General features: G+C 31.2%; 1 protein-coding gene across 1 annotated transcript; it reads left to right on the forward strand.

Annotated features, from left to right (window-relative positions):
- Positions 1-506: 506 nt before the first annotated feature.
- On the forward strand, positions 507-23,872 carry LOC132757212 (FHF complex subunit HOOK-interacting protein 1B-like). The gene is given in 17 exon segments (XM_060748424.1): positions 507-659; positions 2,124-2,417; positions 2,419-2,511; positions 2,513-2,603; positions 2,606-2,949; positions 3,228-3,386; positions 5,376-5,462; positions 9,059-9,124; positions 12,574-12,741; positions 13,856-13,935; positions 15,917-16,057; positions 16,659-16,682; positions 18,421-18,525; positions 19,553-20,775; positions 21,213-21,391; positions 22,295-22,493; positions 23,240-23,872. Coding segments are annotated over 16 exon segments (3,483 nt in total). The 5' UTR covers positions 507-659; positions 2,124-2,186; the 3' UTR covers positions 23,533-23,872.
- Positions 23,873-26,811: the final 2,939 nt, after the last annotated feature.

The raw sequence follows: 26,811 nt of genomic DNA on the forward strand, positions 1-26,811 counted from the left end.
TTTTGTCCCGATGCCAGCTACCAGGGGTGATCCAATTGTATGTTTTTTAAAAGGTGTATTTTTGAAACCAGAGGTACACTTTTATAGTTTAAATGAATTTATTGACAAATATAACATAAATACTAACTTTATGCATTATCTTGTAATGAAATCTTTAAAATCTTCTCTCAGAAACTGTAAGTCTGGAGCATAGTTATATTGCATGAAGCATCTCCAAGGTAATATACCTCTTCAATAGCTATGTAAATCATGCCTTAAGACTTGTATAGTAATTATGTCTTAAAAATCTGCTCCACTGAAAATACTATTAGACTGTATAGAATAGAATGGAATAAAGAATAGAATAGAGAAAATATAATTGATGAAAATAGAAGAGAAGAGAGAAAAGAATAGTAAAATAGAGAATTAAAAAGAATAGTTAAATATAAAAGAATAGAATATGGGTATGGAATTGAATGAAAACAAAAAGAGAAAAGAACGAGAAAAAATTGTTCGTCTTTCAAATGTCCTTTCGGTAAAAAGAATTTTTCAAGCATCTATCCGACGCAGACTTTTCGACCTTGAACTTAGCAAGTTGTCAAGATTTTAATTTTACCTGTATTTGTAAATATTCGTGATGAATCAAACATTCGAACTCATATGACCCTGATTTGCTAATTGTAAGTTTACAAGGAACACAGTTTTTTGAGATCAAACTTTTTTCATAAGATGCAACGCTGTGAAAATAATGAAAATATCTGCCACACATTATCTCACCAGATCATAAAAACGCCTTTTTATCATTTTTTTGTTTGTTTAATCCCAAATTTCAAACATATTCTCATCCCAATAAAGGTTCTGCTATTAAAATTAAGTCGGTTGAATAGATTAAGTTGTTATTAAGTGAACCATGATCAGATGATTATTATGACAATTGTTGAAGTGCGAAAGTCTCCAGCATTTCACTATCAGGCAGTTACAATTGTCACGGGGAAATTTGACATTCTAGTTATTTTTATGCCCCCACAGAGTGGGAGCATTAAGCGTTGCACTTGTCCGTCCGAGTGTCCATCCGTACGTCCCAAAATCTTGTGAACGCAACTCCTCTTAAACCGGATGGTAGATTTTGCTTAAACTTCCAGGGATGAACAACCTTAATGTGTAGATGGTAGTAAAGGAAGGAATTTTTGCTGCGACCAAATTTAACAGAATTATGGCCCTTTGTTGATTTTTATTTTCAACTTGTGGCACATGTAGTCCAAAAAATATTTGACCTAGAGTCATAAGATTGACAGAAACAGTGGCGTGTTGGGGGCATCCGGGACACATTTCTAGTTTTTGCATCATTTCTAGCTAGTGTCTTTATCTTGAAACATGTCATCGGTTTTGCAATGAAATAATGTTATATGTTATAAACATTAAAAAAATACATGAAAAATTATTATTAATAGATTTATATAAATATGAAAAAGTATATTTATAATGAATAAATAATTAATTCATGGTATCTATTGTATTGATATGTTCAAAGGCAATTTTACCTGTGTACATAACTCTACCAAAGATGTATTTATTTTAATGAACTAAGGTAAAACTTGTCATATTATTTAATAAAAGAAAAGGATTCCCAATTAAAGAATTATCATATTAATCAAACAACGAATAGGCTAAATGCACCCTTCCGTATTCTGGGCTTACACTCCACAGAAAGATTAAATACTTTCCTTCTTTATTGTTTTATGATTTATTGATCAATTTATGACAAACCTTTTTAGTATTTAATTTCTTAACTTGGATGTTTTTTAAGAAAGCAGGATAATTCACATTTCTTGCTGTTATTAAAGACCTGACATAAAATTCCCAATTTGCCTCATTTCACGCTTTGAAAATTCCCAATTTGGCCCTTTTAACAACTCAAAAATTCCCAATTTGGTAGGTACAGGACCCGTTCCAATTGGGTGAAAAAAAAATGCAATAGAACATGACTTTAACTGTTGCAACATAAAATGTTAAACATGTAATTGTGAGTAAATTATCAATGCAGTCTGTTATCAATAAATTTGTAAAGAGTTTTTAACAGCTAGTAAACAAGTCATGATTTGCCAGTTAGTGTAAACAACTTACATTGCTCCTATTTATTTCAGTGACTGGCTGATAAAACATGACAATATGTTTGTGAGTATTGTCATGTCAGTAAAACATTCAGAATGAGCTGGTTTAAAAAGAGGTCTGAGTCTAAGAACTCATCGGATGCTAGCAGTATAAACAGTGAAAGTCCGATGGAACGTCGTAGCCGACGTGACACGGATCCAGCCACTTGCCTGGAGGTGTTCCAAAATCACTGGGAGCAGGCTTACAGTATAATAAATAGAGATGTAGAGAAAGGTACAAAGTCAACAGATGATGAGATTAATACAGTTAGTCATAACTTTGAGCAAAATGATCACCTTACTTGCCCAGGAAGATGGAGAAGATGGTCAAGGTATGCCAGGTGCTATCCTGCATTACCTGTTAGAACATGAGATATTAGAAAAAGTTCTGCGGATGGTGTCATGGATACCATGATGATGGTCGGAAACTTGTACAGGAACAACTTCGAATGTTTGAACACTTGATAAGCCAGTCCACCAACTTCTTTTAATTCATAAACCTGTGATAAGACCACTGTTAAACCTTCTGGCCTACTGTTCAGATGACAGTACTGGTAACATAGAATCTAGTTTAGTGCTTGTTTTACACCAGCTGTGTGTGAGCATATCCAAGGAGACCGTTATATTGGAGAGTGTGTTCAACATGAATGCAGATCATGGCCCGACAAAGTTTCTTATTTTCTCACTGCTCATCCCATACCTACATAGAGAGGGAAAAGTTGGCCAACAGGCTAGAGATGCTCTCTTACTGATTATGACGTTATCCTCCAAACATCCTTATATTGGAGAGTACATTGCAGAGAACTCCGATTTCTGTCCTGTAAGTAAGATAAAATTCTTAACTTTCAATATTATATATAAAAATTTTTTTTTACAAATACAGGAAGTTATACAAGTATTCTTTTTCTTTGTGTTTATTAGTATAATGTTTAGACTTGGGTTATGTAATAATTTCACAGGTTGAAATTCAAATCCATCTTTAAGTAGTCAATAACTAAGTTAAAAAAAACAATTTTCAGTGTATTAGTAAGAGCTGTTTTATTTTAAGTTTATGAATAATCTGTAATTTTTCATGAATATATTATGATATTATTACAGGTGCTGGCCACAGGGCTAAGTGGCTTATATTCCGATTTGCCTCGTAAAATAATTATACCATCAGAAGACTGGTGTCAAATTACAGATGAAGATGTTCATAATATTCCTGAAATGGCCATGTTTCTGAACTCCCTAGAATTTTGTAATGCTGTAGCTCAGGTAAATTTCACTTTCATTCAACCTGGATATATATACTTGTCCATTGATTTAGATAAAACTTCATTTTCTGGTACACCTGTAAGTTGTAACAAGTTCCTTACTGAATGTGTGTATAATAATTACATATTCTCCCTGCTTTTAATTCAGAACCATCAATTAAATTCATTATTTTTGTTAAATTAATGAATTTCAGTTTGTATTGTTTAAATGATTTGGCTGATCGCAAAGTTTTGTCGTGATGATGGAGACTGACCTTGATCTGTACTAGTGTCATAGACCTGTCCATATTTTGGCTAGCATATGAAAGGTTTGATAATGCTCACCATTAAAACCACTGGCTAGTTTCTGGCTAGTTACTGCAGAATTTACTGCTAACTACTGTCTTATAATGATGATTTGTTTTAAATGAAAATTCTTTAACATCACCCAGGAGTGCTTTACTTCTAGCTGCTCTTAGTTTCTCACTGGCTACATGTGAGCTCTGAGTTTAAATATATAGAACCTATAAAAACACTATTGAAGCATTTATTTGATAGATATCTTTTCATTCAGAATGAATGATATTTACAAGTAATCCTCTTAAACAAACAAAATCTACCTATGATAATCTGTAAGTAGTGTATTTAAAATGTTTGTACACTTTAAAACTGGGTTTATTTTGTTTTCTTTAGTCACAATAATTCAGTCTGATATCTACATCAACTTTATATATCTGTAGGTGTAAAATTGTTCATAAAAAATTTAAAGCTCTTCAAACATTTATTGTAGAGAGTAAGCTTCTTTAATATTTGAAATTCATATGAATTAGGTTAATTATTTAGCTGAACACATCATTGATACTGTTTTCTTATAAAACCACAATGTCATGATTATATTGTGGTGCATTTCAAGCAACAATAACCAACTCTAGTTTATTTAATTGTACATTAATTAAGACTTAATAAGGGACATAGGTTTATCAATATAGTCTTTTCAGAATAAATAGCAAACATTAAACTACATGTATGACATATCTGCCGCTGCATGAAGATTTCCATTTGAAGAATTGTTAGTGTGTTTAAACCTGATTAAGACAATAAATGATGGATCACAGGGTAAAGGAATAATGAGAAAGTGTGATTTTATCAAGATAATCTTTTCAGAATAAGTAAGAGGTATGATATGGCTGCAGGCTTTACTGCTGTGGTTAAGATGCATTGATTATTGTCCGGATAAAATACCTGTCATGTCAATGTAGCTGAAAGTTAATACTCCTACAGATCCTACAAATGTTATTGTACTCTAACCAAAGGAAAACATAAATAAATTCTTTAAAATTCTAATTTTGATTTAATAGATAATAGGATAGGTCACATTAAAGATGATATTATTTTTATGAAAAAGAAAATGCCTGAATGAAAACACACTTTTAGACTTACACTTTTAGATTAATGGAAAAATATTGTGTGAGAAAATGACATATAAAAAGTAATGTGTCTTGAGTTCTATATGAAAAAAGCAATAATGCTGTTAAAATGTTCATGAAGTAATTGGATTAAAATTGGTATAGATTATGAAATACAATATTACAAGTAACAAGCTTTCACATTTATGAGATAGTTTATCAACAACTTTTTCAATTAGGTTAGATGGCATTTGTTACTATTTTGATAGTACATTTTGTATCATTAGGTTTGATACTGAATTATTTCTAATATGAACAATACAAAGGAAATATTAAATGTCTGTTGTTGTTACATAATGACTGCCCCATTGATTGGTGTCAATCAAATATTTTTGCAATAATTTGCATGAATTGAACAGAATCATAATTATGATATGGTAGTTCTTATCACATTTCCCATATAATCACAAAATCTGTATAATAAAAAACCAGTGCATTGTAGATGACAATGTTTCTTGTAGAATCAGAATGTTTCTCCTTTACTATTTTTCTGAGTATATAATGGTGCATGATAAATTCACTTGACAAAAATGTTTTGCTTGTAGATTGCCCACCCGCTTGTACGAGACCAGCTCATCAAATATATATATAATGGATTCCTTGTTCCGGTGCTAGGACCGGCTCTTCATCAGGTTTGTATTGCGATCTATCTGTCTGTTACCCTGTCTTATGTGAATCACTGCTGTACACTGAATAGGAAGAGATCATTTATAAGACACATAGAGGATATTAAATAAGTGTAGATTTGATACTGAATTTATTGAACTAATTAATTGAAATCATATTATGTGAGCCTCGGGCAAGCACAATATTGTTTATATTCAACAAATTCAATAAATTTATAATATAGAACCTGCACAAATATATTCTTTTTATCATACATCAAAAAAAAAAAAGAACAGTTTACAGTTCAAAGGGTCATTTTTCATAAACATGCCTATAATGTAATCCTAAATTAGGGAGTTACACTATGTTTATATATAACGCAAATGGCATCACGTCATCTCCTGGCCATGGTTTACTGTATGTGATAAATGCATGTCCTATATTTTAAAACAATAAAGATTAAGAATTTATGATTTAATAAAAAGAAGTTTTGGCTGAAAAAATCTTGTAATTATGTAAAGGATTTTCTCATTCTTTGGAATAAATATAAACATTGAACATATAATTAGTTGAAAAAAAAACAACATGTTATGGCACTGATATAGGCTCTTAACTGAAACATTTGCAGCTAACATGATATATAAACTCTACGTTCATCAGGTGGAGTGTTTTTATGCCCCCACAAAGTGGGAGCATATAGCGTTGCACTTGTCCGTCTGTCAGTCAGTCAGTTCGTCCGTCCGTACGTCCCAAAATCTTGTGAACGCAACCCCTCTTAAACCAGATGGCAGATTTTGCTTAAACTTTCAGGGATGAACAACCTTAATGTGTAGATGGTAGTAAAGGAAGGAATTTTCGCTGCGACAAAATTTAACAGAATTATGGCCCTTTGTTGATTTTTTCAATATATACTATGTAGAAATTTTGTGAACGCAACTCCTCTTAAACCGGATGGCAGATTTTGCTTAAACTTCCAGGGATGAACAACCTTAATGTGTAGATGGTAGTAAAGGAAGGAATTTTTGCTTCGACCAAATTTAATAGAATTATGGCCCTTAGTTGATTTTTTCACTATATATACCATATAGGAATTTTGTCAACACAACTCTTAAACCGGATGGCAGATTTTAATAAAAAGTTCCACATAAATTCTTACATACAGATATGCATGCTCTTGTTTACGAGCACATCTGCACAGTGGGGGCATCCGTGTCCTTTGGACACAATTCTAGTTTTTTGTTCATTTCATCATATAATTTGTTATTGTTTGCCAGTTTTGATTGTTTTTTATGTTTAATATAATGATTATGAAAATTGTTATAATGTAAAATGATCATTATAAACATTGTTATTTGACATAGTATTCAGTTTGCAGCATACAGATTTGTATAAGACAGATTGCTTGTAGATTTGTTCAAGATAGACAACTCTGTAGTGTTACCATGTTTTAGATTGCTTCTCTTTGCATTGGCCTTGTTCAACTTTGTTAATTTTTTTTTAATTCTGTTTGTTATTTTTGATAAGATGAAATATGAAGTGATACATGTTATAATTTTACTGAAAATTTATATTTTTGAAAGTAGATAGCCGTTAAGAGATTGTTATAAGTGCCTAGGGAAAACTTTCGGAGAGTCACTTTTAAACTTTGTTCATTAGATGTAATAAGTGGTCGAAAATGATATAAGCAAAATTATTTATTTTAACATACACCTGTCAAACTGTTGATTGCCTCATTTAGATGTTAAGTTAACCATTGTCAATTTCCAATAAATTTTTCGCAATCTTGCATGATATTTTGATTAACAAGTTTAAAAGTTAAAAGTTTCTAAAGTGAAATTATATCTCAGAAACTCTGAGATTTTATTTCTACAATTGAAAAAAAGAATGTTAGATGTACTTTATTTTCTAACCAAGTACACAATTATCAAATTATGTTATCAATATACAGACGTTCAATTAGGTACTCTACTGAATGGTCACTTGTTGCCATCCCTTATTAGAGGTGATATGTTCATACTAAGTATTACTGTTGTCTGTGCGCCATATTTTAGTTTCTGCCATTGATTAAATGAATAAAACATCATAAGATATTGTCAAGTGCCGTCTTGATAGTCTTCATACTACTAAAGGATATTTTCCTTTTCCTACATGTCACTGACTAAATTAATAACATGTACATTATATTTTGGTAAAGAATATAACAAAAGAGGTATAATTTTCAAATTTCAACCCATTTAACATATATCTCAATTCTTCAATCTTATGCACATCTGATAGCCTTTGTCTCAAGTGTGATTTCTTCTCAAACCAAACTTGTCATTTCTATCCCCCCCCCCACCGCTATATAGAGATAGCACTATAGTTTGATTAGATTTATTACAGTTATCAGAAATTTGTAAATCTCCTCAACCTTAATCTCACATATATCTCAAGCTGCACTTATCTGCTAAAAAGATCATTTACACTTTGTTACATCATATAAATAGCTCAAAACTAGAATACAAAAACGTTTTTCAAGTCCAAACTTTATTGTCCAGCCCTGGGTTTTGCGTAATATGATATTATATAAATAAAACATAAGTTTGTGAGTAACAGTCTATAAATCATCCCAAGAAGGAACTGTAAAAATATCGTCCTTAGGAGTAACCGAGGAGAAAAATGCTGTTACCCATGTCGTTGGCAGAGGGTAATAGTATTTTATGAAGGATAATATTTTTGCTGTTTTTACTTAACAAACCTATGTGTTATTTATTTTATTATATTTTTAATCACATGGTACACTTGAATAAACAGTAAGAATAAGTCCCATTGGCATATGGGAAATTAACGTTACAAAAATAGCAAGGGGTAATAATAACATTGAATCATTGATTATTTTGAGTGAGTGCATAATGTTTATGTGTGCCTATATAATCTATAGTTGCAACTTATGTTACCATCACTTGTTCGTCCAGTCAGCCTCAGCTCGCAAAATATTGGTCATTGTATGTTTTTGAGGCAAGTAAAAGTAACTCTTCTATCAAGATTAAGAAAAACATAAAACATGAGTCTATTACAAATGTATATGAATGATTATTTGTTGAAAGTTATTTTATTGGGGTATCAAACTAGAGTATTATACATGTATTTTGTTAAGTATTGATCTAATATACCAATGGATAATGTATTAAGCATAAAATTTCATATGTTCTGTTATGATCACCATAATCTTATTAAGATTGCTACATGTTTAATGTGGTAGACTAAGAATACAAGTGTGCTTTTGTATTAACTGTATTTGTGTGTTTGTAAACAAAAAATAAATCACCTCAGATTAATATCATTATAATTTCCTATCCCTTTGTTACTGTAATGTATATTAAAGGACATTTTTCACTATCTGAATCTTTAATGTCTTCCGGAACCCCATCTTGTTAAACAATACAGGTAAATATGAAAATAACATTGTAAAATGGGCACTTTCCTTTATTATAATTATAGTCTAGATATAATGATTTTTAAACCATAAAGACATACTGATGTCTTGATTTGAGGGGATTGTACTATGTATATTGAAAACAGTTTTAGAAACAATACTTGCAACACATTCATTATAAATAATCACATATTTTATATGTATTAGAATGGTATGACATTTTCTCCACTACGAGAAAAATATCATACCTACAGGTCTAGCTATCTTTGGAAGGTAAGGTGCTTCATCCTGTCTGCTTAAACCTTGAAGATTATTTGCAATTGTGGGAAATTTAGTTGCATTTCTATTATTTGATGGTCAAGTTATGTTTTGGGTTTTACTTTATATAAAATATAAATTTACCTAATGCACCTGTCATTTATAAACCCTCCCCCATTTGGGAAGGATGATGAAAATGAAGCCAAATTTAAAGTCCATTCAGGTCATTTCGGTAGTTTTATTTGACAGCAGAATGACGTGAGGCGGGGGAGGTGGGTTTATACTGTCCAATTCACAATGTAGGAGTATTTAGTGTTCATTTTCTATCTGAATTTTCTCCTTAGCATGGAGCCTTTACCAGAAGTTTGAAAATGTGAGTTATCTCCAAGGGATGGGAGGGGTTATTGGACTGGTGCACTGTTAGGGAGATATAAAGTTATTCTCAAAATCTTTGGTTATTGTATATTTTGAGAAAGGTAAAAGAGTAAAGATCTTGAAAATACATGGAATTTTTACAACACAGTAATAATCAATTTTTGGTGGGCTTGATTTTTCTCCTTTATCTGATTTTTGTTGCAGGGTTATGGCTCTTGTTTTGAGTTAAAGTAAAAATCTATTTCTGTTACAGCTGTGATATTTGTATTTTGATTTTATACACGTTTGTATTTGAAAGTTACTGCATTATTTTCTATAAAGTTAATAATATTGTATGTGTTGCTCAGGCATATCTATATGTATGGGGAAAGTTTTAATTTAAATGTTCTGCTCTAAGATCAATAATAAAAATAGAAATAAGTAAGACAGGTCAATATCAAATGATTATGTCCAATATATAAATTAAATTGTAAAATATCTGTGATGCAGGTACCTAAATAGTGTTGTAGGTAGTGTGATGTTTTGCAAATGAAATACCTAAACTAGAAAATGGTGTCCATGGATATAGACATATTGTATGTAACAGTATGTCCATTCACAATCTAGCTAAGTTGATGTAGTGTCTTCATAGACTGACAAAACATAGCAATGTGAGGGCATCGTGTCATATGGACACATTCTTAGTGCTTTATAAGTTTGACCACCTTAGGAAAATATAAAAAGTAAAATTTTCATAAGGTCATTCATGGTGTACTTTTTGACTAAGAATTCTGAAAATATTCAATAATAAGAATTAGGAAAAAAAATGCCCTCCTATAAATATAATAAAGTTTTTATAATCATTATAACAAGGAAAATGTAAAAAATGACAACAAGGAAAATGTAAAAAAAGTGGGATGTTGTTAGAAGTGTTTTTTTCCTGACATGAATTTTTATGCTACAAGTAATAATCTTTCTTATGTGATTTTATGTAATCTTTACATAAATATATATTGCTTTTATTGGTGAAATTTCCATCTTTTCAATTTTATTGTTTTTTTCTTGTGCTTGCACAATATATAACTTCATTTATAAGATATGTGGTTTTATTATTATGGTGTAGGACATTACGGGGCTTCCTACCCCTCTTCTTGATTCACCAATGTTTTCGGTCAGTATATTTATGTTTATCTCCCCTTGTCTTCTGTTTGCTTCTGTTCTATTCTGTTGTATGATGACTGTATTTTACCACAGAGCTCCTAGATGATCGCACTCTAGAGCTTAATCTTGATGTTGTGATTGTACATGTGATATGTTCGTGATATGTTCGTATGATCATCATTGTGTAAATGGCGGCAGTTTAAAACACCCACCTTTGTCGTATCTTTAGTTGATTTTTTTTGCCTGATAACAAACCAAACTACCAAATTATGTTTTACATAGTATTACATACTGATACTGTTTTTGTAAATTTAATGCCATTCTTTTTCCAGTATTATAAAACGAAATTGTATTATTTGGATGGAACTTGAATCAGTTATAATTAATATCAAGGGTACATTTATTTCTCAAGTCTCCTTTTTTATGTCATACTTCAATAGAAATTGTCAAAGTGGTACTTGTTGATATTTAACTTGTCATTAATTAGGTCTTTATCTACATGTAGTTATCAATTTGGAGTGACTTTTTCTATTGCTTGAACATCAAAATGCTAAATGTGAGTGACCTACAGTAAAAAATTTGGTCAATAAGTATAAACAAAATTGATTGTGCTTTGACTGAATAAGAGTATGGATATAGGTGCTTTCATGCACAAAATGACACTTCTTCATGAAAATCTTGAACACTTACCAAACAAAATTGTTATTTCAATAGAAGGTCAGAAGAGAAAAAGTCAAATTGACACTTTGTAAATCCTGCATGCAAAAAACTTTGTTGTCAATCTATCAGCAGCATTGTTCAAATTTTAAAAAGCTATTTACATAAACATTTTTATGATTTAGCCATTCTTCTATATTGCAAAAGGATTGTACAATCTCCGTAGGGCTAGAAATAGGCCAACAAATGCCCCATGGTTAAGGATACCTGTGTACACTGTCCTAGTGTGTAGTATCAAATACTGTTGTATTGAAAGTATGGTGACTAGAGCTTATTCTCCAGTCCTTGCTTCAGGCAGAATGTAAGCTTTTGCTTTGTGAAAAAAATTTCCTTTATCATGATGTTATATACTAAAGTACCAAGTTCAAATCATTTTCCAAGTAAATTTGTTGATAAGACTGTATATGCAGTTGTTTCTTTCCTTTCATTTCACAATGATATTAAATGTTACAGTATTACCATACTGTATAATGACCACCCTGACTATATTCTGATGACAGGACTGGTCTGCATTATTCCAGCTAGTATTGACTATTTTAATGTCATCCCTAGTATTTTATTTATGTTTTATTAATTTGCAATGCATTGTTAAAGAGCTTTGCTATTGTGATGAGGAAATGTTTTTGTGTTGTTACTTATTTGTTTTATTATTTTACTTATTTGTTTTATTATTTCATATCTGGCATGCTTTTAATGACTTGTGGATATATTCTGTTCATTTTCAATTATTTTATTGTGATCTTATATTTGTTTTTATTCCTTTAGTGCATTTATATATCTGACTGTTGTAAATTAAGTTGAACAAGACAGAAAAACTTATTTCCAGTTTGTAAAGTTGATTTACATTGTTGTGATAGTTGCTTCTTGTATATAGAACTGTCTTATTATTTTATCTCTTATAGTAGAATGATGAGAAAAATACATTATTGAATAGTACAATAAATTTTATATTAATGTTGGAACAAAGATAATTTTCTGTCTTGCACTGAATTTTTATTCTTTGAACTGTCACACATTGCATGGTAAATTGCAGATATGTATATATAATAAACTTTTTGTAATTGTGTTAAGTAAATTTGGTATAAATTTGGTATTAAACAATTTATGTATTATGTTTATATTTCATATGATTAAGTTTTTTAATTGGATATAATGTTAAATTAAGTTTCAGTCATATTTGGAATATGTTAATTGTTCGTAAACTATGACCATGTTTTTATTTTTTCATTCAGAATTCTCGTGAGGAAGTTATCACAGCAACAGCCTATCTAGACCTATTTTTACGAAAGATTTCTGAGCCATGTCTTGTAAAGGCATTCCTAATGTTCATCTTTACAGAAAAGAATGATGAAATAGTTATCTTAGATTCCCTCATCACTAGAATTAACAGCAGCTCCAAGGTAATAATAGTTATCTTAGATTTGTTTATAACTAGTGTAGAAAAATCAACAGCTCAAAGGTAATAGTTACCTTGGATTCATTTATAACTAGAGTAGAATAATCAACAGCTCAAAGGTAATTGTTATCTTAGATTCATTTATAACTAGAGTAGAATAATCAACAGCTCAAAGGTAATTGTTATCTTAGATTCATTTATAACGAGAGTAGAATAATCAACAGCTCAAAGATAATTGTTATCTTAGATTCATTTATAACTAGAGTAGAATAATCAACAGCTCAAAGGTAATTGTTATCTTAGATTCATTTATAACTAGAGTAGAATAATCAACAGCTCAAAGGCAATAGCTATCTTAGATTCATTTATAACTAGAGTAGAATAATCAACAGCTCAAAGGTAATAGTTATCTTAGATTCATTTATAACTAGAGTAGAATAATCAACAGCTGCAAGGTAATAGCTGTCAGCTCTAAGGTAGTTTCAGATATTAACAGGAACTGCAGTGATAAATGGCAGCTCAAAGGTAGGTAACAGTGATTAACAGCAGCTCCAAGATAGGCAATGGTGATTTAAGGTATTCTACAGTGATAAACAGCAACTCTAAGGCATTCAACAGTTTTTAAGATCAACTCTAAGGTAGTCTACATTGATTAACAGCAGCTCTAAGGTATGCTACAGTGATTAACAGCAGCTCTAATGTATTCTACAGTGATAAACAGCAGCTCTAAGGTATTCTACAGTGATAAACAGCAGCTCTAAGGTATTCTACAGTGAAGAACAACAGCTGTAAGGTATTCTACAGTGATAAACAGCAGCTGTAAGGTATGCTACAGTGATTAACAGCAGCTCAAAGGTATGCTACAGTGATTAACAGCAGCCCTAAGGTATGCTACAGTGATTAACAGCAGCTCTAAGGTATGCTACAGTGATTAACAGCAGTAGCTATAAGGTATGCTACAGTGATATACAGCAACTCTTAAGTATTCTTCAGTGCTTAACAACATCTTTTTGTCACTGTGACTGTAATTTAAAAAAATCATAACCAACTTTAATATTTAAAAGGACTTAACAACATGTCATACTTATTTATACAGTGATTGTTATGTTTAATTTCAGCTGTGCCTTGTATCATTGTCCCTGTTCTTCACCTTGATAGATCTCAACTGTGAAGATGCTATGTTTGATCTTGTCTTCAGGTAACACCAGCATGTTTTCTACCTTTGATTATTACATTGACACATTGTGCTCAGGTATTTTGAGTCCAAGACATACTGAGGCTGTGGTGATATCTCCTATGTGACAATAGTACTGGTTAGTTCCAGGAAATGGGCTTGAGAGTAGTTTGAATAAGTTTCAAGCTTTCATCATAATCAAGCTTAAGAAAGCTATTGCTACCAGCTTTTACTAATTGTCGACTGTCAGTCATTCTACTTTGGATTTGCAACATCTTTCTACATGGATGATCTTTATGTGGTTCTCTATAAAAGTTCTAAAAATAATTATGGTTTAATATATAAATAGGTTACTACATCAGAAAAAGATTATTTTTTTTAAATTAAACTTTAGATGTACTAAGCTTTTAGACATAACATTAAAATTTTCTGGTCTCAAACAATACTAATTATAGCTTTAAAGATTTGGCTTATAACCTAGTTGTTCTCTACAAGAGTTATGTCAGTCAGTGTTACCATTATTAAAAGATTAGCCATGCATTTCATCTGTTCAAATGCTGTTAAAATTGGTTGTATTTTCAGTCTGTAGATTAAAGTATTCCCCTTGACCCTTGGCAAAATCTGAAAATCAGTTGTTTTCTTGGCACATCTGTTGTCTCAGATGAAAATGAAAAACTTGTCAGATATGTCCCTGGGATCACACATGGCCTATCTGGGGTCAGTTTTGTTATTATCCCCCGCCGAAAAATTTCGGCGGAGGATATAGAAATAGTCTCTGTCCGTCCGACTTCCGTCCGTCCGTCCGACATTTTTGTCCGGAGCATATCTCTAAAAGTATTTGAGTTATCAACTTGAAACTTCATAGGTGGATAGACCTCATTGAGGAGGAGTGCAGTGCACAAGAATGATAACTCTACCTTGCATGATTTTTGAGTTATTGCCCTTTGTTATTTTTCAAAATTGATTTTTGTCCAGAGCATAACTCCAAAAGCCTATGAGATATTAACATGAAACTTCATAGGTGCATAGATCTCACTCAGGAGGTGTGCAGTGCACAAGAATGATAACTCTACCTTTCATAATTTTTGAGTTATTGCCCTTTGTTATTTTCATACCTAATTTTTCACCTGAGTGGAGCATAACTCAAAAGTGTTTGAGATATCAACATGAAATGTCATAGGTGGATAGATCTTATTGATGAGGAATGTTGTGCGCAAGAATGATAACTCTTCCCTATACAATTTTTGAGTTATTGCCCTTTTTTTTTTCATGCTATTTGTCCAGAGCTTATCTCAAAAAGTATTTGAGGTATCAACTTGAAACTTCAAAGGTGGATGGATCTCATTGAGGAGGAGTGCAGTGCTTAAGAATGATAACTCTACCCTGCATTACTTTTGAGTTATTGCCCTTTGTTATTTTTCAAAATTAATTTTTGTCCAGAGCATAACTCGAAAAGCCTTTGAGATATCAAAATGAAACTTCATAGGTGCATAGATCTCACTCAGGAGGTGTGCACTGCACAAGAATGATAACTCTACCTTTTATAATTTTTGAGTTATTGCCCTTTGTTCTTTTTCATACTTAATTTTTCAATTCAATTTTTTTCTCAAAAAGTATTTGAGGTATCAACTTGAAACTTCATAGGTGGATAGATTTTACTGAGGAGGGATGCAGCACACAAGAATGATAACCTACCGTGCATTATTTTTCAGTAATTGCCCTTTGTTATTTTCAGCCATCAGTATTCACATAGGTTTCAAATCTGTAATCACTATAGCCATCAGTTTTCATTACCAAAAGACCTCTTAAAATGGAATTATTCCGCTCTACTACATATACATTCTTCCAATGAGCAAACACATTCGGCGGGGGATGGCCATGTTGACATGGCTCTTGTTATACATGTATTTATATTACAGATATTTGATACCATGTACACATGTAATGATCAATATATTACAGATATTTGATACCATGTACACATGTGATGATCAATATATTACAGATATTTGATACCATGTACACATGTAATGATCAGTCAGAGGAGATCTGTAAGAGATCATGACATTTACTGTAAGAGTGCCGAAAAGTTCCTGTCCCTGAGACCAACATGTTGTTTACCTGAGATAGACAGCCCAAAACACAAGTAAGTGATAAAGTATTTTCTACATAATCTACTTGATTTTGTGCATTTGATATAGTCTGTGTAGAATAGAGGCTGTTTTTCTCATATATTTAATTGTTATAATGTCGGATATAATTATCCATAAAATCATGTCCTCAACAGATTGATATGATTTTATTTGGATTAACATCAGTGTCAGAATATATCTAATTGTTTATTTTTGTTGTGATGTTTGTATTTCTTAAGTAGTTGTAATGTAACCTCACATGTCTGGTATTGTTAAGTTGTGTTTAAAAATTCATGAAATGTGTGTACATCACACCTACCCTCACAAATGTGACATCAAATATGGAAATTTCCAACCAAACATTGTCTTACAAACATGTTTAAAAGTTTTTCTAAATTCAGGGACTTGGTTTGATTCTGATTCAGTTCTGATGATAAAACATAATGAATTAGAACTCCGTTAAAGTCAGTTTTGTTGAATGTATCCTGGCACTGACATAAAGACATAAAATATTTGCTTTGTTTGTTGTGTGTAAAGATTAAACTTTGATAATTTTTATTTGCTACTGATATATAGTACAAGCATCTTATAATTATTTTGAATGTTTTTGTTTAGATTAAAACCAAAAGTTAGCGCAGGGTATGTTATAAACATGTACACTATTAGCTGTTTTGGAGTGTAATTATATTTCATAGAAGCTAAATGTTCACACAGAATAGTTGCTCAAAGTATCGTTTTAATTTTCTATTTAGTGAGTTAATTTGAATTACATTTGCTGTATGAAAATTATACATGAAACAGAAAGTCAGTTGTATATTCTCAGTAAAAAATGTCATTTTTTTATATTTTTTTTAAATTTTATGCAGAGAACACAATATATTAAAAAAAAACTCGGAGAATTGATGAACATTTTGCTTCTATAGTTTCAACTTTATCATTGCATATTTTTGTAAAAAAAAAAAGAAAGAGAAACATTTGACTGTTAAGCTAGCTCTGTCTTTCATACAATAAAAATCTGATATAATCTTTGCTTGTTAATTTCTGTTTTACTTTAAATGAAATAAATAATGAAATTATCAAGCAAAATATATAAAAGAAGATTATAATTAAATTATCATCTAGAACATTTATCACTAAGTGTGCAATGATATGGTTATGTAGATGAGTTTGGTTTAAAGCACTGGGATTTTTTTTACTTCATGCACAGAATGACTAGCAGCATGTAAACAGTTGTGACTTGCCAAGAAATAATATTGTAATAAATTCTTGAAAATATTTTAGAAGACATTCTCTTAAAATTCTGAGGAAAAGTTTGATACTCTTTGATATCTGGTGACAATATTAACTTGCCAATGGCATCAGTATATAGTGAGATCAGTCTGACCTGAGATTTTTTTTTTGTTGACTGCATAATTCCCATAGTGATAACGAAAGAAAGAAACACCAGTTGTCTCCCCTGTCTAAACTTTCTTTAATGACATTCCACTTTGGAAATTTTATAAGCAACATATTATTATCCTGGCAAGATTACAATTATGAAAACAGTTTAGTATACTGAGACAGTAGCACTAACACACAAAAATAACAAATAGATAGTATAGCATTAGATAATACAAATAACTGATAGTGAAAGTTGACTCATTGATTATTACATTGCTATCTTAGTTTTGGCTGAAACTTTACATATATAAATCAAGTGATAGATACATGACTGATGTGGCTATATCATGTACTTCAAGTTTATTAGATAACAATAATTTTTGTATGAACCATTTATATAGAAGGGTCAACGAATATGAGATTATAGCACTTCACATTGTGATCTCGGAGAAAGTCATATAATATTTGTTTCAATGTAAACTTTATGATAAAGATAGCATACATGGTATTGAGGGGCTGCATCATTTTGAAATAAGGACATTTTGTATATCATGCATGTTGCAGTTTGTTCATTATGGCATATTTCTCCATTTGAATATCATTATTTCATTAAAATTATAAAAAATTATGCTGCAATGATTGCTATAAATTATGATTAATTTTGTCTATGCAAATATATTCAGCCATTGAATGTCTCAAATCATCTTCCTTACATATGTTCACATCCGCTGCTTCAATAAAAAAAGTTGGAAAAAAAAACCCAAACCATAAAAAACATGTTTTAGTAAATAGGAATGCATGTTTGCTTTTTGTAGACATGTATTAAAGTGAGAAAATATCCACAATTTCACTCAGACAAACAGACAAATATTCATGTATGTATGCAATCTTATTCAGAAAGGCAGCATTGGAGTGTATAAAAAAGTTATTGTAGTGTGGTGTATACAGTATATATAGCACAGGTAGTAGTGGTTTTATGGTGCATTATATGTTGTAGCCTTGGTGATCTTCCTGGCCTCCCAACTAACATTTCTAATGGTCCTCGTCTACCTAAAGTTTTTCGTTCTCGGAAGGATCGCAACAAAAAACGTCAAATTGAAAGGTAAAGTTTGGATACCTTAATGCCCTCAAACCCTGTTTATTCTTGATAACTTTTATTATTTTTGAGAAATATGCAACAATATCTTCTGTTATAAATGCCCTTCCTCTAAATAATTTGAGCCGTGTCATGACAAAACCAACATATCCGCGCAGACTGATCAGGATCCATGCTGTTCGCTTACAAACCCTATTACAAGTAGAGAAACTGATAGCGAACAACATGGATCCTGATCAGACTGCGCGGATGCATTCATGCTGGTCGCAAACGCACTATGTTTGTTTTGTCATGACACAGCTCATTTCACCTTCTTTTGACAAAGAAAAAAAAACAACAACTGACTTACTTAAACAGAATCAGTTTATTAAAATCAAAGAAAATAGATAAATAAAATCCAGTGGAAAATGACAGAAAAGTGGTTTACAGTCTTTCTATTTTGACAAGATTTAACATTATTTCGTAAATCAATTACTGCCCCCTTTTGGAAATGTTGTACCTTCAGAGGCATTTATAGGGAATATACATTATTTTGATTTTAGAGTTTAGATTGCTTTTAGAAAGCATAGCATGACACAATGCATGACTGGATGCTATTGATGAATTATTCTTATGTCATAGTATTGAATGTATTTCTGTAAAAGTAAAAAAGAATAAAACAACTTTTTGTTCATTGAATTAGTTATGAAGAAGATGAATTCTAGAATTTTCTTTTACAAAATTGTTAGGATAAATCTCTTGACATCATGAGATGTTTTGTGTATATGATAGATATCTAATTATGGCAATTTAATTTCACAAAGTCTAAAGACAACACATTTGCTGACAAAATATAAAAAAAAATTAATTTAGATTTGCACCACAGATTAAATGTTGGTGTATATTGTTTGAGATTTTTCAACTTATTATTCTTAATGATCCTACTCTCACATCATTTTGAGAATTTTCTTCGGTTTCTAAACATGTTAATATCTTTCTTTTTACATTTGTACTTGAGTAAGATGTAATGAAATTAAAAAATTTACATTATCAGTGAGCCAGAAGTTAATGAGTTGAGCACGGCATTTCCGGCAGGTACATTTGGCAGTAAGCTGGAACACTTTGAGACAACATACCTAGAATATCTACAAGAGGCTCGTGTACGACTTGAAAAATGTAACCAAGCTTGTCACACATGGCAGTATCTCTATGATGGGGAAAATCCTTCTTACAGCTGCCTAGGGGCCGATATAGGCAATGTCTCACATATGTTGAACATTTCTGTGTCTGACTCTAGTTTACAACAAAGGGAGGTAAAGAGGAGCATTTCAAGTGATATTGAAGAAAGGGAGAGAATTGAGGTTAATAAAAATGATAAAATAGGAAAACATAAAACTATACAAATAAATTCGAGCAGCTGTGATAGTAGAGTAGAAAACAGTAATTTTAGTTCAACAGAAGGTGCAATAGTGAATAGTGATATTGTAAATAATGAGATTCCACTGAGACGAAGTACGGCCAGTTACAGAGATACCTTTAGTTCAGATAAAGAATTGATGCTATACTTAGATGAGAGTGGCAGTCCTGTAGATAAGTCAGCATCTCTGGAAGAGAGTGTGAAGTGTTTGGACACACTGTTATCTAGTGTTTCTGCCTCTGTTTCCCGAACTTCTACACCAAGAAAGGACATCAGTCATGAAGCAACACTAGATAGTGATTTTGGAGATGAGAATGAACTAAGTACGGTGTATTTTGATTGTGAAACGTCACAAAATGAAGGCGAAGATGTGTTCAAGTCTATAAATGAAACTTCATATGATATCATTGATGATCCAACCAAAAATAAAACCAACAACGGAACAGAATTCGAAATTGTAGATTCTCAGATAGGAAGTGAAAATGGTAAAAGTATAGAAAATAAATCCAATAATGTGACTTCATTTGTTGATATAACAACAGAGCAAGATCAAAGTGTCTTAAAACCAAAGCATCAGGGTAAAATTGGAGAACCAGACATAGAAAAACTTGATGATGATAGTCTGAATATTGTTGATGATCATTATAAAGCCCAGGCGAAGGGTGGTATCCTTGTTACAAAAGCAGCAGATAAAGATGCAAGCCAAACTGCTCCTGAACCGAAGGATGTATCAAAGGGAGATAAATCAGTAAGGTTTGCTGGAGATTCTGCCTCGGCACCAAACTTACTTGAGGTATCTTCACAGTCCGTTCTTGGTGTAGGAATGACATCTGTTAAACAGTCAACCACTCCAAATATTGGTAAGAACTTTGATTTATTTTATTGAATATCTGTTATAATCTGCAGTGTAAAAGGCTTTAGTATGTAAACCAACCAAGGTTTATGTTGTTTGTATCATTATTAAACTACTTTTATCACATAAACTAAAGCACAGAGGAGGGTTATAAAGCAATTAAAGTTATTACACCAGTGTAATAACATTGCAACATGACATCATCAGTGTTATACAAACATATAGTATAAAAGCTTGCTTATGTAAGCATTACACAATAGGGGCAATAATTAAAAATGGTTTTACTGTAAACCGTTCATACTTAAGATATGTGATAAATGAATTATTATATTCATGTAGGTAGATCTACTAAATGTAAAGTGGCTGCAACTTTCATTAAAGTAACTTTAAACTTGTTGGAATATTTTCTGTCTAATTTGTTTATGTAAAATATCTGTATTACAGGACCATTTTTGATGGCAATTTTGTTGAAGTTAGAGGGTATGATGCAGAATCCTCTGCCTGTAAACCTTATGTTGACTGGACTTATTTCTCGACTTGCTGTTTATAAACAACCCCTGCTTAGGTCTTTCCTGCTCAACAATAGCCTTGTGTTCCAACCCACTGTAAAATCTCTTGTACAGGTATATACTATGTTTATATTTTGAATATTGTTAACATGACTACTATATTTAGATAATAAAGAGAGCTATTCAACACATCCAGGCATCAGCACCTGTGCCATACATTTTTCAGTTTTTTTGTACCACCCAATTTATTTCCCAAACCCTTTTAAATTTTATTTTGAAACTATAACTTATTGGTGACCCATCTCCAAGAGGACACAACTTTGTCATCAGGATTGATAAAATAATGCCCCTTGCTTCATTAAGAATTATGGTGGAGATTTTTGTACAACACCACAGTTTTATTGTACTCTTTATGGTATTTGTTTGAAATTTTAAATACTTGTTATTGCAATTATCCCCTCTTCTTGGCAAGACAACATAATACCTGTCAAGAATTTTGATGAAAGTACTTCGGAATTCAGTAAAAACAATTGTTCCATATCTTTGATTCACTATGCCCCTTAAGTAAAACTTTGAATAATCTTACTAACCATCACTCCCACTTCAGTCAAGAGACATAACTCTGTCAAATTATGACAAAATTATGCCCCCTTTTTAAAAAATTTTTTATACCACCCCACTGTTTTACTATATTTATATTCTTAAACATATTACTTTGAACTTTAAATATAAGTGATGATCATCCCACTTCATTGCAGTAAGTTTATATACAACAGTAACACAATGATTCTACTGTCTTACATTGTTGAATAGACCAGTCTTTATTCCACTTTCATGTATAGCTGGAAAATACATGTAATATGACAAGTTGTATTTCAGGAAAAATGATACATCTGTTTATAAACAAATTTTAATGTCAATTAAGTTACACCAAGTATAAAATGCATATATAAGGAACAGGTTGGTTACATGTAACATATGCTCATTGATATATAGTGTGTGTTTTTATGTATACAGGTATTGACAAGTGTGAGGCAGAAAGTTGACCATTACTCTTACACTGTACAGAACTTTGAAGCCCTTTTACTTCGAGCTCGGAGAACATTAGCACAGAGGGAGGGTTTATTACCAGAGAGAGGGCATTCACTAACTCCTAGTCCAGAATTAGTTCATTCTAAAATCAGAGCCTCTACTGTCACAAATATTCCGTCTAAAGGTATTTATACTTCTTTTTTTTTTTGACTATTTGAAAAAAGTAGGGTAGTCCTACTCACCTTTATGTCAGCATAACACTGTGCAATTTCTAGTACAGTATCATATTTTCTATATTTCTAGCATGTATTTTGACAGTATTAATGCCCTTCATTTAGAGATAGCTATTTATGGTATTTACTTGAGACTTAATTCATGTTTGATTTATAGGATGTCACTTTCCAAGACACTCATCATGAACTTATAAAAAAAATTTTGGTCAGTATTAAAGATTCGTAACTAAGTTATGCATTTGAACTTAACCAAAATAATTTATGAAATATTTCCAAGGAATACCTTCTTTCACAGAGTCAGTAGATGATTTATCATTATTATGTTTGGTCAATAGTTTAAAATTTCAGGAAAATTTATATTGATGACCAATTAATCTTAAGAGTACAACATTCTATTACTAAGGCTGAACTTCTTAACATAACTTTATTCATAACTTTATTTTGATTTTCTATCCATAAAAAGCATTATGAATGAACTTTTTCACCAGAACTATGTTCATATGCTTCATCAATGAACCACTCCATATGCTTACATATCACATGTCTGAACCTTTGTAGAGAATACTTTAGCTAGATCTCTGACACAAATGATTGAAAGAGTCAACAAACAAAACATTACTCAATATCAGTATACAGGAAGGTGATGCTTTAACCCTATTGGATGAATCTGATCATTAAAGGATCATTATATTTTCAGAAAAAAGGCACAGAACTTTAACAGAACTTCTGTTTCGAAGAAGCCCAAACGCTAAGAAAATGGGGTCATCTGCAAGTGTGAAAGGAGCCCAACTAGAAATTCTAGCAGGAAATAAAGGAATGAGATATATAAATCGTAAACAAGAGGAAAAACGAGCACAACAGGTGGAGTCAGTAAAGACAAGAAATGCTGTATACTGTGCTATTGTGCTGGAAGAATTTGTGAAAGAACTGGCAGCTTTATCCCAGGAACATGCTCTATTGATAGATGATGAGGAGTGGTGTGAGAGGTAATTATGAGTGGTGTGAATGGTAGATGATGAGGAGTGGTGTGAGAGGTAATTATGAGTGGTGTAAGAGTTAATGGGGGAGATATGGGGAAGCAGGATTAAATTTTGACTAATTTCATAAGTCATACCTTTGAGGCTAATGATTTTTACTGCACATATTCTTTATTTATTGAGAAACTGGTTAGATATGCAACTTTTTACCTATTACAATTACAAGCACCAAGATGAGAAGAATTTAAGCATTATTATCATTTCTTGCCAACATTAGTATATAATAATAACTCTTTGTTCAATTATGATTTTAGATATATAAATGTAATAGATTCTAAACAATGTTATTTTTTTCAAAGAAATTTTATAAAACATACCAAATAACCTTGTATTTTTGTATTAGATAGCAGATACTGACTGCATAATGAAAACTTCAAACATGTTAGATTGTTTTCTTTTAACTGTTATGTATATGGTGAAATAGTGACATGATTAAAGTATTCTCTGTGTTTTGTTTGACATTATTAAATAAGAACATTGTACTGTGATAGAAAGTTCATTACACTATAAGTAAGTCTCTTCTTTGGCAAATTATGTTTTATTAGGCGTAGAATATTGCAGGCATGGTGTCAAATCATTGGATCTTCTTTATTATTCTATATAAGTTACAATAACTGTACACAAAACTGTTGAAATATATTTCTCGATTACAGAAGAATTATATTGTAAATGTGTTGACATTATCTGAAGTTACAAGTAGGATACATTTTGGATCATGTGTTATCATACTGTGTAATGAAAAAGAAGAAGGGGAAAATGTTGACACTACTGGGGTTTGAACCCACACCCCTAAGGTTCATTGCAATTGATTTAATTTTTAAATTTATCTTATATTTTAAGTATTTAAGTGAACTTTTAAGGTTTGAAATTGAATATGTGCACTTGTTGATTTCATTTTAGATTTTGTTTTCATTTTAGTATTTGTTGCAAATTAATCTTTATTTTACATTATAATAAATGGGAGAAATGGGATTAGGGGGCAGCTATTTTAATTTGTTTTGTTTTACTTACGGTAGTTATATTTTTATCATGTATAAATGGCTATGTTTGTATTTTATCAGCTAGTGTTTTATAATGTATGATTTACTAGGTGACAGAGTCTTAACTTTTACATAAACTAACATGGACTTTTGTTCAGTATTTGGCAAATGAAAATAATTTGTATCTAGTTTTAACCAGTAAATTTAGTTTTAAACAAATATATTATATGAAATAAACTCACCTGAGCACCCAGAAAGTTTATCAATAGTGTTGACTGCCATATACATGTATTTAAATGTACTATAATAATATTACTACAATTTTTCCATGTTGCGAAAATGTGACATTGACCTTGAATTAATGTGATATTAATGATTCAAACAGCTTATTTTCTTTGAAAAATACAAAAATAAAATATAAAAAAGTTCTATATTTGCATTTTTATTAAATTTACTTGCTTTGCAAAAGGATACAAAATTTAATGCTGAATAGTTGAAAACAGTTTCTGCACTTTGCAATTGCTTATTTAGGGCTTGTTTGCATAAAAAAATAGACATTAGACAACTTTGAAATTTTACCAAATAAAGAATTGTTTTGTGGTTTATATAATAAAACAGTTATTGTACGCAGATTTAGGTGAATATCCAAGTAGATGAATCTGACGAATGTGTAATTCACCGCATCATCATAAAGAAATTGTATAAATCGCAATGATTGTATATATACTATTCAATAGGAAGTTGACACCATTTGTGTTACATGCAAAAAAATGTTATTTGATTTATAGGGCCAGTAAATAAGTTAATGTCTTCTCACTAATCACTTGTACAAATTATTTATGTCTGTCTACAAGTTATAACTATTGTTCAATTAAACGTCAATTAATGTCGAACTTCTACTAAATTTTGGCAACTCATTTTAATTAACTATCACAACTGGTACAATATTTCATTAATTGAGCCGTGTCACGACAAAACCAACATAATGGGTTTGCAACCAGCATGGATCCAGACCAGCCTGCGCATCTGCGCAGTCTGATCAGGATCCATGCTATTCGCTTTCCAACCCTATTACAAGTAGAGAAACTGATAGCCAACAGCATGGATCCTGATCAGACTGCGCGGATGCACAGGATGGTCTGGATCCATGCTGGTCGCAAACCCATTATGTTGGTTTTGTCGTGACACAGCTCAATTTATTTTTAGTGAGCTGGAACCAAATTCACAACCTGTTTGCCTTTCTTTTGTCATTATTATAAAAAAGAAAAAGGAACTTGATTATTTAAAGATGGTTTGTAGATTATGAAAGGACCTGAGTGCTCATGTAAGCTTGTATGACCAATGGCCATGTGTGGTTATCATCCATCATCCGCAATATCTCATTCTGAAACTACTTGGTCAAATTTGATGAATATTTCCTAGGATATTACTTACGTGATAGTATCGCAAAATTGTTAAATGTTTCGAGATCACTTCATATTTAGGTGACAAAAGGTAAAATAGATTTTAAAAGTGAAGCTGATGCACATCTACTTCTCTGAAACTACTTTGGATCAAGCTGAAATATTTTTTTATATGAAATTTGTCTTGCGAACCCTAGTAAATGTTTTTTTCAAAAACCTGACAATGGATTTAAATTGACCATGCTATGGTCATGGAATAATGCTAGTGTGATTATCATAAAAGATACAAAAAAAGTTACAGACCTCATGCAGGTGAGCAATTAAATGGCCATCATGGCTCTCTTGTTTTAATGTCATGTCTTTATGTCTATGTAAAAAAATAGCATTACCACCATGGATATTCCCGAGTTGTGATTCTTATAATTATTTATAAATTAACTACTCTTGTTATTGCATATTTGCTTGTTTATATCTGCTTATTTTATGATTTATTCTGCAACTTCTTAATTCTTAATTTTTATCATTGAATGTTGAGTGTATATTTTCTACATGTAATTTATTTTATGGAATATTGGTTTTAAAATGATAATGAAATATTTCGTCTTGATTTAAATAAGCATTGTTAAAATGAAAGGTTAAAGCGACGAGTTAGATATAGTGAAGATATAATAAAAATGGTTCTATGAACAGAAGAAATTGACATATGATAAAAATGGGATTCAAGAACCTACCTGTAACTGTTGCTATTTTGTTAATTCATTGAAGGATTTAACTTGCTATTTAGAACAGGTAAATTTTCCGAGTGTTAAATGTAATACTGATAAACCATTACTAGCAGTATAAACACAA

Source organism: Ruditapes philippinarum, unplaced genomic scaffold, assembly GCF_026571515.1.
Source record: "Ruditapes philippinarum isolate M1 unplaced genomic scaffold, ASM2657151v2 ctg1469_1_1_1_1, whole genome shotgun sequence".
Taxonomy (NCBI): Eukaryota; Metazoa; Mollusca; class Bivalvia; order Venerida; family Veneridae; genus Ruditapes; species Ruditapes philippinarum.